Here is a 12,255-nt window from a genome sequence, read left to right as displayed (position 1 = left end):
CCCTGAAAATAAATATATTCTTATACCTCACTGTGGTCCTAAAAACATACCATCTTGATTGGTTGTCTAACTTCAATGCCCAGACTTGATGTCAGAACTTAAATTCAGTTTAATAAAAAGGATGTTTGTCATAATTCCAAATACTTAAATAATGTAATAGATTTTGAAGTCAGTTTTAAAGATAAATTTGGCAGCATTATTGAATAAATGTTTTTATATAACTTCCTAAAATGAATTCTTTGAAGAACTTATCTTTCATTTGAAGTATAAGTACAGGTATATTTTATGAGGGAAGCAACTGGAAGTTTGCTATATTTTAAGGAAACATAGGATAAGAAGAATCATCTTTATATACTGGTAATATTAAACTTTCAGTAGTCCCAAGGGAGCTGGAATTGAGGACATTTACTTTGGGGCAAGCCGATTTAAGCCTGGAATGTAGTTTATGCCGTATTTATGGTGCCCATGTGCACAGTATGGTGAGCTTGGACAACTGTATACACTTGTAATTGCCACCACAGTCGAGCTATAATCCACTTCCAAAAGCTCTCCTGGCCCTTTCTAGTTATTCTGCAGCCCCGCCCCCGGTCCCGGGCAGCCACTGATCTGCTTTCTACCTCTCTGTGGAGTAGATTACAATTTTTATATTTAAACAAATGGAAAAGATATAGGCTCTTGTTTTTTTTTTCCCTAACACATGGAATACAATCATCAAGTTTTTGCCCGTCTGAGAAGCAGGCAGAAGCTTTATAGCAGAAGTATCAATATCATAGTAAAACTCCATTTTCCAAACTTGTCATAGCCTGTGGTGGGTTGGATATATCAAAATGCTCATTTTTCAGAAAAAGTGAGGAGAAAAACTGAATACAGCTTTTCTGCACAAAATTTTGTTCAATCAGCCTCCTTTACTGAGCTGTAACTACCAGCAATTTCTGCCTTTATGTTAATTTTGATTCTTTTCAAGGACTTCTGAAATATAAAAGTTCGTCCATACCAGGATAACTTCTCTACCCATTCTCTTGCCAGTGTGTCTCTTTCCCCTGTTTCAGGAGGTGGAGACACGAAACAGGCAGCAGGATCGTGTGCAGAGGGCTGGCCCCTTGCTGTGAGAAGGTCACATGAGGCAGGACCCCAGCTCATGCTGCTGGATCAAATGCCCTCAGATAGTCTATGTTTGATGACGTTTGAAAGTTTCTTTCCAGCATCAAAACATATATCCAATACTGATGGTGTGTTTCATATTCTCTGAATAGTATAGCGATTTATCACAGTCCTCCTGTGACTCTGGAATCCGGAGTCAGACAGCAGCATTCTATTCTTAGTTCTTTAACAACTTTTTTTGTAATGTAAGAATTCTGCTCATGATACATCTCTAGCAGGAGCCTCCTGACCCTTCTGCTTCCAGGATCATTTCATCTCTCCTCTTTGCCTGTAAGTCAGTCTTTCTAAGACCTTGCTTTACTTTTCTGGAACTTTTGATGCTTCTATATTATACTCAAAATCAAATCATTCCTTATTCAGCATTTTGAGTACCCTCTGTCTGCCGGGTTCAGGTTAGAACCCTCAAGGGCGTCACAGTCTGTGTTTCCTCCTTCCTGCCATTCCAGACCATCCGTGCTCCGATTCAAAGCTACCTTCTCAGCGTCCCCCTCGCTCTGTCCTTTCCCTACAGGAACCCTCTAGTCCAGTCATGCCGTGTGTCCTCACACGACCTGTGCTTTTATACATATCACTTTCTCTGTCTTTCTTATTATCTCTGTCAAAATAAGGCCCACTGACTTCCCATGTCCTCGGCCCCAGGTGATTTTCTTTGTCTGCTGTATCACTTACTTCAGCACGTATGGCCCATACGATTTATTGGCACTTAGCATTTTTGTTTCATCTCATTCGTTGTGCTGAAATCTTACAGTTAGAAAGGATAGACTTACCACTCAAAGCAAAATCATTTATACAATACCTCTGATAACCTCTTGACACACCTAGTCAGCAGAAGCCCTGTCATTTTCTAGGCTCCGCAGTTCTACTTATTAACAGGAGATAATACGTTAGATGATCACTTCATAAACTGAAATCTGTATCTTTGTGACTGTCCTCCCTTTAGTGTCATATGTGCTTTCTAGAGAGACACAGATTAAAATCCTATTTCTGCCTTTCCTGTTTCTGCTATTCTAGTATCAGTCATGCTCTGTGGGTAAATCTTTTTGGATTAATATGCCCTTGTATAACCCCATCCTGTCACCTTCCTTTGCATCCCTCCACTTTTAATTGCCTCTTAAATAATGGCCTCCAGAATTGAACCTACTTCTCCAGTTGTCCTCTGTCTAGTTAGAGAAAAGCAAAACTCTTCTTTTAATGAAATGTGAATTGGCCAGAGCTAGTGGTCTCTTTCTAGTCTTGGTTTTTTTCATGTTTTCAAATGTTGATATCCCCTACTCCGACCTTCTGCTCAGTTGCTTTCCGTGCTACTGGACTGAAAAAAAAAAAAAGCCTTAAAAATACAGTGAAGCCCAGCTTTAGAATAAGTGAAAACATTGGAGCAGTTGGGAACCACTACAGCAGATGGGAATGGAGTCAGAACTGGAGGAGCTGCTGGCTCAGGGTGCGTGTATGAAGTGCCTGCTGGTGCCAGGAGCCATTCTTGGTGCTTGGGACACATAGTGAGCACAATAGACAGACACTCTGCCTTCGTGGAGCTTGTATTCCAGCTGTTTCTGAGCAAAGACTTTAGGCAAAAAAAAAAAAAAAAAGGAAGACTGGCAGATAATATCAGAGTACAGAGTAACTGCAGCCAAAAGAAAAGAAGAGAAAAAAGTGTAAATGGTTTAGGCACATGCAATGTAGAAAATTAACAATATGTGCAAGCTTTTGGTGTTCACAGTCGTGAACCAAGACTCTAGAAGGAAAATAATACATTTTAAAAATTAAAGATAGGAGCAGTCACAATAGCCAAAAGGTGGAAGCAACCCAAATGTCCATCGACTGATGAATGGACAAAGTGTGATGGCTGCGTACAGTGGCATATTACTCAGCTTTGAAAAAGAGGGAGATTCTGACACATGCTGCCCCAGGGATGAACCTTGAGGACTTTACGTTAAGTGACGTAAGCCAGTCACAAAAGGACAAATACTGTGTGGCTGCCTTTACGTGAGGCTCTAGAGTCGCCTGGTTCATAGAGACAAGTAAAGGGTGGTTTGCCAGGGACTTTGGGACGGAGGATGGGGATTGTTTAATACTTAGTTTAAGTTGTGCAAGACAAAGAGTTCTGGAGATGGTTGCACAGCAGTATGAATGTCCTTAACACTGCTGCACTGTACCCTTAAACACGGCTAAGATGGTAAATGTTATGTGTATTTTTTTTTTATCTGTGAAAACCTTTTCATTTCTAGTTGTCACAAAATAGTTCTGTCATTGTGACTGGTAAGGGGGTCCTTTTTTAGAGTAATCAAAATGAAAACAAACATTTTTTACAAATGTTTAAACCCTGGAAAATCTGTTTCAGGTCCCTGGGGACCCACAGAGCCCTGGCAGGGAATCCTAGCTGCAGCCAGCTTGGGAAAACAGCATTTGGAACCTTGTGCCACTGGCCATCGTGGCCCTTGTGGTCAGGTTCTTGACTCAGGGAGAATGGATGGTGCTAAGCAGATGGGACCTGGGCTGTACCCTGGCCACTGGGAGCCCAGGGAGCACTCTGCAGCAAGGCAGCGGGCGGCAGAGGCCTGGCACGGCTCGCTTTCCCGTCCTGGGGGCGCGCCCACCGCGCCCCCCCCGCCTTCAGGTGACAGCCTCCTGTCCCTGGTCTTGGTTAAAAAACGGTTAAGATGGTAAATTTTATGTGCATTTTACCACAATTAAAAAGAAAAAAAATTTAAAAATTAGCAAGCCAACAAACTGAAAGACCAATAAACTCAACATAAAAAGAAAACTTTAAAGACATAGCCATAAGCATAGTATAGTTGGGGAAGCAGACCCATGTAGAGGAATTGAAGGACATTCACAGAGCAGATGCCTATTAATCTAAACTGTGAAAGTGCTGGAAGGAAATGCTGAACAGAGAGAAGTTAGCAGCCGGTGAGGCGAAAGCTCAGGCCTTTCAGGTAGAGCGTGTAGCATAAGACTAAGTGAAAACAAGTCGTGTCTCAGTGACACACAGTCCTTGGAAGACAGTGAGGAAGAAGTAGATAGAAAATTGTAGCTGGTCAGATATTAGGCCCAAGTGTTTAATACATTAAGAAACCTGATGAAAGTGACGCCGGAAGCAGGACAGTTAGAACAGCAGTGAGGTCAGAGAAGGCGTTTTAAGAATCATGCAGGCCCGTGGTAAGAGGATGGTGGGGACCATGATAGTGAACATGCAGGTACAAAGTGGTGGGTTCATTAAAAACTATTAGAAAGGAAGAATCAACAAAACTTGCGTATTGGTTCTGGGGAACAAAGAGGAAATCAAGTTTTTTCAGTGTTCTCAGGCTGTGGGCCTAGAAGTGTGGTGATTCAGTTAACATTGAATGGGAGATTCGTTATGATGGATGGAAAACCTGACTTAGTGTAGACATTTTATATTAAAGATAATGCTGAGTATCTAAGTAAAGGCTACCTAGAGAGGACATAAGGAGATGTTCAGGGACCAGATTTGGAAGTTCAGGTATTTCAGCCAGGCTCGCCCACTGAGCTTTCGTAAGGTGGCGTATCTGCCACACTCTCTGAGGCCTCCGTGAGGGAGGCTGGAGGACCTCCTCGCCAAGGGAAATGAAGGGGTGAAAGAGATTTCACTCCGGATAGTTAACCGGTTAAATTACAAGTAAAGGAGGCATCAGTAAGAGAATCTGGATTTCAGATTCGTCTTAAAATTGGAGTAAACTGTGCCTACATGTCCTGGACAGTAATACGTCCAAAGCTGCTGATCTCATTGTTGCCTTCATCTGCTCTCTTTCCTCATGTTTTCTGGATTATAAAACTTATGAAGCACGATTATTTAATCATTCCGTTTGGAATACCCAGTTGGAGGAAGAGGGAAAAATAAACTGTTGTAATATCCCTTCATTCATACTCCTTTTCTGTCTTGCATTTCTGTTAAACACACGCTTACCTAGGACTCACTCTTAAATTGCTAACCACCGTCGTTTACTAGTAAGAGAGGGCTCGTGTGTTGTTCTTAAGGATTCAGGAGTTACCAGCAGGATTTTGTGCTCCACTTGCCTTGGGTATTTGCCTCCTGTTTCTGAAGTTTGCTGGAAGGGGGAGGGGGACAGAGAAGGTGGTCTTACCATTTCTTGAAGCTCAAATGCCACAGCAGAACTTTTAGAGACATCTTGATTCTATTAGAATTCGCAGGTCAAAGGGCAGGTTCAACTGTTCTGGTAGTTTAAAGCACCAGGGATGGCGTGACTAGACTAATGACTTAAAGTTGGATTTCTGTTACTACCTACTCATTATGCAAGTCAGGGGGCCTGTTAGTCGTGCAGTAGGGAATTACTAATCACTTTGAAAGGTTCTGTGTCCACATTTTCAATTTTTTTTATTTTTAACTGAGGAAAAGCCACTAACAGAACAAGGAGAGTGATTTGGCAGGAAGAGCATTTTAGTTCTTCTTTTCTCTGGGCTTGTGGCCTATGTATGTTCCCTTTTGTGTTTCATGTGCTTGTGTTACTCCCTATGGGCTCATGGGAAATGAAGTCAGGAAGTGTTCCACCAGCAAGTGTTCCTTTTCTGTGGAGAGCCTTGGATTAATAAAGCTTTTGAAGTTGATTATTAATCCCCAGCAAGGTTCATTTTCTTTGAAATAGCCATATTAGCGTTAGAATAGCTGACTTTCAGCTCTCAAGTAGTTGACTCTGATTAGAAAGGACTTATTTCAGGTATTTTTATTTCCTTCTTCACAGTTTTCTGTATCTTTCCGTTTTTCGCCAATGAATGAACATTACTTTGTTATCAGAAAATACCTTTTTTTCAAAGAAGCAGTTATATTAAGAATAGGTGGCTACTAAAATAAAATCCTTTTTGCTATTTGCTTTTTTTTCACTCTAAATTCCATTCCCTCTGAAAAGCAGGGTATTCTTAAAATTTTTTAGTTTGGACACTTGAATGTTCTTTGTAAAACTTAACCACATAAGCTCAACTGCAAATATGGTCTTTACTATCACATGTATTGAGGGAACAAGAGTTTTTCTTATTCCCAAAAAATTAGATGGCTGTTACTATTTATTAGCTTTAGTTTTGTTCCTGTCCTCCAAATTGTGTTCAAGAAGTTGTTCTTCCCATGGTGTCCATTGCAAATTTACCAAAATTATAGGCAAAACAGTACAATCTCTGTCCCCTTCCAAAAACAAGAGAAAAACCTGAAAGCTAATAAACCCACAAAAGATACTAACATTACCCAGAGTTTACATGATCATATGTGCAACATGTAATCAAACCATTTCATTCTCTTGACTGTGAATTGCCCTTTTTAGGCACATACACATGTAGAAGTCAATATCAAGAGTATAGTTTTAAAATGGAAAGGACAGTGGTATGTTAGTCTGCTAGGGAATTTTTAGAGGGTGAGAGCCTTGGGTATGGGAGAGAAAATTTGATTCTGTGCAGTTCATAGTGTATTATCAGTGCTCAATAAAAAGTAAATAGCATCAATGACATAATAAAATTTCTATTTGAATTGTATAGAAAAAGAAAAAAAGACTTCAAAATATATATCTTATTAAAAAAGGCACCATTCCAATGGCTCAGACTCCAGTGCCACATCCTTTATTTTAAAATTTAGAATATGAATTGGCACCTGTTATATCATATTGCATTTGGGGAATGTGACATTTTACCCCAGAGATTAACTGTACCACACTAGCTGGCCAAGTATATCATTTATAAAAGAATTTGGAATTCAGTCAAGATGTTTCAACAGTATAGGATAATTTTTACCATTTCATATTATGATGCTTCTTTCCTTAAGTACAGAATGGAACTCAGATCCTATCACCTTTTATCTTGCATTCGGCAGAAGTTCTCATGACTTGGTCTAACTGGACAGAGTAATTTATCTTTCATTCGTCTTCTGTTATTTGCCTGCTGCTAAATGTGTTATTCTGACTATTGATGCACAGAAATGCAGCCCCCTTATTGAGAAGGCACATTTCTCGTTCCAGCTTGTCAGTCTCTGGGCTCCCCAAAAGGGAACAGATGACAGCAATTAACAGGAAACCGCAGAGTGAGACCATCTTGAACTCCTTCACCTTTAAGCTCATTTCACCACTTAACATATTTTTTTCAAGTGGTCAGTGGATATATTTAGACTGTCGTTATCCCTTTGGTGTTGACTTCATGGGATAAGCCATCTGCCATTTCTTAGACTCATATAGAGTGAGGACAGTGGAAAGTTATACTGAGGTCAATGAATCTTCCCTTCCAACAGCAAAGACTAGTTAAACAAATCTTCATTTCCATGATGTAAACTGATCTACGTCTTCCATTTGTTAGCACTGCTTGTTCAGAGTTCCCCAGACCTACCCATCTGAGTACGGAATATCCTTGTCAGAATGTGCAAAAGATAGTCTTCCAGTTTGTGGCTAAACTAAAACTCTTCCATATGACTGCTGTTGAAGCGTAATTATCTTAACAAGAGACAGAAGCAAGGTTAAACTTGGGCAGTGCATTCTCAGATCCAGCATTTCCTCAGGTCAAAAGCTCAGGCCACTTTTATAGTTCCTGTAAATCAAATCTGTCTTCTTCCAGATGACTTATTACATAAAAGATGAGCTATAGAGGAATGCATTTGGACTATGAGACTAATTGTTCACCAACTTCATTCCGATTATTTTGTAAATTTCTCAGTTCAACCCCCCTCCCCTAAAATCTCACCTTCTTTTCCTTCTGGATATGAACCCAAAAATAGTTGTTAGGTAAACCACAAGGAATCAGTGAAGTTTAAATTGTTGTTTCAAAATGTGCAGATCATTGCCAAGTAAAGCCTTGACTGGAAACTTATTTGCATTGCTGAGATAAAAAGATTCATAGATGTTCGAGCGCCCCGGGAACAGCTGGCTGATTTCCTGAATCCTATTTACTAATGTTTACAGTTTGTTATACATTCTGTACATAAAAATGTTTTCAGTTTTAGTGGTGCCTCGTTTGCCTGGAAGCCACAGAATACTTATCAAAAGAATGAGTCAAATGGGTAAAATGTATAGATGACAGGATAATTCTTACTTTAAAAAAAAGTCATTAACTTCGTTTACTTTCCAAGTTTAACTACAACTAGATCTGGGAACTCTTTATTAAGATGTCAGTATAACGACCTGATAAAGACATTTAGAGTCAAGAAGCCCTGAATGGGATTCCTGCCCGGACCATTTGCTTCAAGTGTGAACTTGGGCAGCCGCATACACTCTCTAAGCCTTAGTTTCATCACCCATAAAATGGGGGTAATGGTAATAGTAACTTGCGGATTGCTGTGAGGACTAGATGGAAATCTGGATGTTTTCTTTCTTTTGCAGGCAGGAAGCCCTTCTGGCCGCCATCAGTGAAAAAGATGCCAATATAGCTCTTTTGGAGCTTTCATCCTCAAAGAAGAAGACCCAGGAAGAAGTGGCTGCCCTGAAGCGGGAGAAGGACCGGCTCGTGCAGCAGCTCAAGCAGCAGGTATGACTAGTGGGGCTGGGGTGGGGCCGCCCGCGTCCGTGCCAGCTCACGCGCTCAGCTCTCCCATCTCGGGCCAGATGTCTGATCTTTATCTAATTCATCTTCACCAGCAGAGACTTCAGCCTTCAAATCTCTGCTTTGTCTAGGAAGCGCAGAGCATTCTTGGTAAGAGGACTGGTTTAGAAGGTGTCACACGTCTTAGGAGAACATTTTTAACTTTTGCAATGGCTGGATGAAATTAGTGAAATTCTGCCCATTTGAAATGAAAAAGGTTTTTTTTGTTTTTTTTTGCATGTCTCTCGGGGTCAGGCCACGGGGGTCGTCCACAGCACCGACAACTGCGTGGTCCTTGGCAAGCGCTGTGGGGTATCTGCAAGGGCTGTTGGGGTCCTCAGTGGTGCCTCCTGGGCAGAGGCCGCATGTAAGGGCAGGCAGCAGTGGTGTGGAGCTGGTGGTGGTGTGCACATACCACCAGCGGGTGAAAAGTCTTACTCCTTATGTCCAGTCAGATTCCCGCTACAGAAGGCACTAAGGATATTTTCATTTAAGTGATTTCCTGTTATTCAAGGCTGGGTAAGCTCTGATGGTAAGAGCAAAGTTTTGCCCTTTTCTTTTCCACCCAAAACCTTCCCCAAATTTAATGCTTAATACTTACATGAGACCTTTCATCTGTGAAAATAAAAGCTAGAAATTTCCTCATTGATGATGGTTGCACAACAATGTAAATATACTTAATGGACAGAACTGCACACTTAAAAGTGGTTAAAATGGTAAATTTTATGTTGTGTATACTTTACCACAATTTTAAAACTGGGGCAAATCTTTCTCCCCTTTGAAGACAAGGAGAAAGCTGAATTTCAGAGTCTGAGTCCTCTTCATCTCTAATGCTGTTCCTGCCATTCCTGTTCTACGCGAGTGTCCGCCTCCTGCCTTCCGGGTCATCCCCTGCATCCTCCGCCACTTTTCTGTACATTTGGGCTGCCCACATTTGCCCTTCTGCCTGAAGTAATCAGAGTAGGAAAGAGTTTTCAAGTGAAGGAATTTCTTTTTTTCTACTTTAGAGGATCAGTCATCAATTGATAGCATCATTTTTCATTTATTTATTTTTGGCTGTGTTGGGTCTTTGTTGCTGTGCGCGGGCTTTCTCTAGTTGCGGCGAGCGGGGGCTACTCTTCGTTGCGGTGCGGTGGCTTCTCTTGTTGTGGAGCACCAGCTCTAGGCATGAGGGCTCAGTAGTCGTGGCGCACGAACTTAGTTGCTCCACGGCATGTGGGATCCTCCTGGACCAGGGCTTGAACCCGTGTCCCCTGCATTGGCAGGCGGATTCTTAACCACTGCGCCACCAGGGAAGTCCTAGCATCATATTAAATGTTCAGATAAACAAGAATCACTATTTACACAATAAAGATATTTTCTCTATTTTAAAGACTAATAAAACTACTTATAAATAGACTTTATTTATGTGGCTGACTTTGCTGAGAAAACACCAGAAGATGTTCCCTACTGCAAGATAGATAGATGACCAGCAAAAATAACCCAGTGCTCACTTGCAAGTGAAAGAAAACTTTTACCCACTTAAGCTCTGGGACCCCTAGACGTTCATCCCTTTAAGAGGTGGAATTCACTGTGAACTTTCACCCTCTCCTGGGTGCCAGTGACCCAAGGGAAAGCAAAACAAAGGTGCTCTGGGGGCCTCCCTTTATTGCAAGTTCAACCACTTTATCCATCATTTGTGGGAATTCTGCCACATAAACATTTTCAGGTCACCTAGCTTGACAAAAAAAAAAAAGAGAGAGCGAGAGAGAGATAGACTTCTTTCATATTACAGAAGAAAACTGAGCAAAAAAATTTATCAGCAGTTTGTCACCCCGGCTCACATTGCTCAATCTGTCTGATTTTAAGAGCTGTAACTAATTCTAATTGGTCCTTATTTCATATTTTCTGAACAAATTATCAGTTTCCGTTATGTTCAGTAGGAGAATTATGAATGGATAAGGCCAGCTCAGCTGACTGAGGAGGCTGGAGGGGTCGTAAACGATGCATCTGTGCTTGTGCAGTGGGCGCAGAACACTCAGGTGGGCTGCCCTGGTCTGTGCTTCATTCTCCCAGCTAGGAAGTGGACGCTATCTCCTGTTCCATTAGGGAGCAGTTAGTGAGGATCAGTCAGTGTCTTAGAGAGGACCAAGACCTTGAGACGAGTAGTGTGTCCGTGCAGAGCTGCGCCATGAGCTGAGGTCTCCTGGTGCATGTTCTGCGGAAACGTGTCTGTCACTGGGGAAGTGAGCTGATGTCAGACAGACATGCTGTCACCTGCTCACCTGGCCGAGCCTGCTCACAGGGTCTCTGGTCTTCTGTTTCACTGTCCCAGACCAAACATCGCCCTTCTGTCCCTGCAGTCTTTTCCCAGCGGTCCCCCCTTTCCTTCCTTGCGTGACCCCCGGGTGGTCCTGGCGGCAGTGGGGGGATCCTGTCCTCTTCAGACAAGCATTTTCACAGACTTCCTTAGTTTTCTGTTGTGTTTTGTGTATTTTACTTCTTTAACCTCACAAGACCACTTAATTTCCCTAATCCCTAAGTTCTTAATGGAAAAGGGGGGACTTCACTGTTGCCCCAAGTATTTTCAGTATGTCCAGTATGAAAAAATATCTGAATTAAGTGAATCTTGCTTTCAGTAATTGTCTTTCACTAAGTTCTGCCCGCTCTCCTGTTACCAGTTGGTTAGTCTCCAGGGAGCTGCCCGTGACACACGGGGTACCTGCATGATACTTCTCCCCTGACTTGTTGCTTCATCGGGTAGAACTAAGGGTTCCGACAGCCGCTGAGCAGGCCCAGGACACCGGCCCAAGCTGGTCGTTCTCACTCAGGGTCCCCGTGAGTTTGCAGTCAGGCTCTTGGCCAGGCCTGCAGTTACCTGACGCTTGGCTGGGGCTACAGGGCTCACTTCCAGGGTCACTCACATGGCCCGGGGCTCTGCACCTTTTAGGCTTCTCCATGAGGTTACTTATTAGGACATGGGGCTGGCTTCCCCAAAGCACATGATCCAGGGGAGGGGAAGAGAGCAGCCACGATGGAAGCCACAGTGTCCTTATAACCTGTCTCGGAAGGGGCACGCCATCACTTCCCCTTGTCCTGTTGACCACGTCCACCAGCCGCCTGCAACGTGGGGGGACCGGTGCAGGCGGCCTGGAAGGCTGACTGCTGCGAGCAGTGAGTGAACAAGCGAACGGTGGTGTCCTGCTGTGGTGAGACACTGCTCGGATGTAGAGGAGAACGTGCTGTGTGATTCCATGTGTATGTGCAGCTCTAGGAAAGGCCACTTCACTCTCTGACCTCAGAAGGCAGGTGAGCCATCAGAGCAGAACCCGCTTCCTCTTCTCTTGCCGGCCTCCGCCCCCAAGAGGGGCCTGCAGCAGGAAGGGACAGGTCCTGTCCTCTTCATGCCTTTCTCCCTCTTCCTTTGGCCTTGGGGTCCTCTGATGCCATTGCAGCCCTTTGATGCTGCTTCTCTGGCCAACGTTGACCCCCGAGGGGTGAGCAGTGCCCGGAAGACGCGGACCTGGCTGCTCCTTGCTGGGCTGAAGAGTGGGAGGGAGCGTGTCGGCTGCCACGTGCTCCTCTGTCCATCCTGCC

General features: G+C 43.1%; 1 protein-coding gene across 5 annotated transcripts in view; it reads left to right on the top strand.

Moving 5' to 3' along the window:
* The window catches only part of ERC1 (ELKS/RAB6-interacting/CAST family member 1), a 285,407-nt gene that overhangs the window by 188,467 nt on the left and 84,685 nt on the right, over window positions 1-12,255 (top strand). For all 5 annotated transcript variants that reach the window (XM_036866387.1, XM_036866383.1, XM_036866384.1 and 2 more), the window contains one exon: window positions 8,481-8,625. In XM_036866387.1, the coding sequence (XP_036722282.1) occupies window positions 8,481-8,625 (145 nt within the window). The remainder of the gene's footprint in view (window positions 1-8,480; window positions 8,626-12,255) is intronic.

The sequence above is a fragment of the Balaenoptera musculus genome, chromosome 10 (assembly GCF_009873245.2).
Source record: "Balaenoptera musculus isolate JJ_BM4_2016_0621 chromosome 10, mBalMus1.pri.v3, whole genome shotgun sequence".
In the NCBI taxonomy this organism is placed as follows: domain Eukaryota; kingdom Metazoa; phylum Chordata; class Mammalia; order Artiodactyla; family Balaenopteridae; genus Balaenoptera; species Balaenoptera musculus.
The sequence above is the reverse complement of the archived record's forward strand: the minus strand, read 5'-3'. Positions and strand labels throughout refer to the sequence as shown.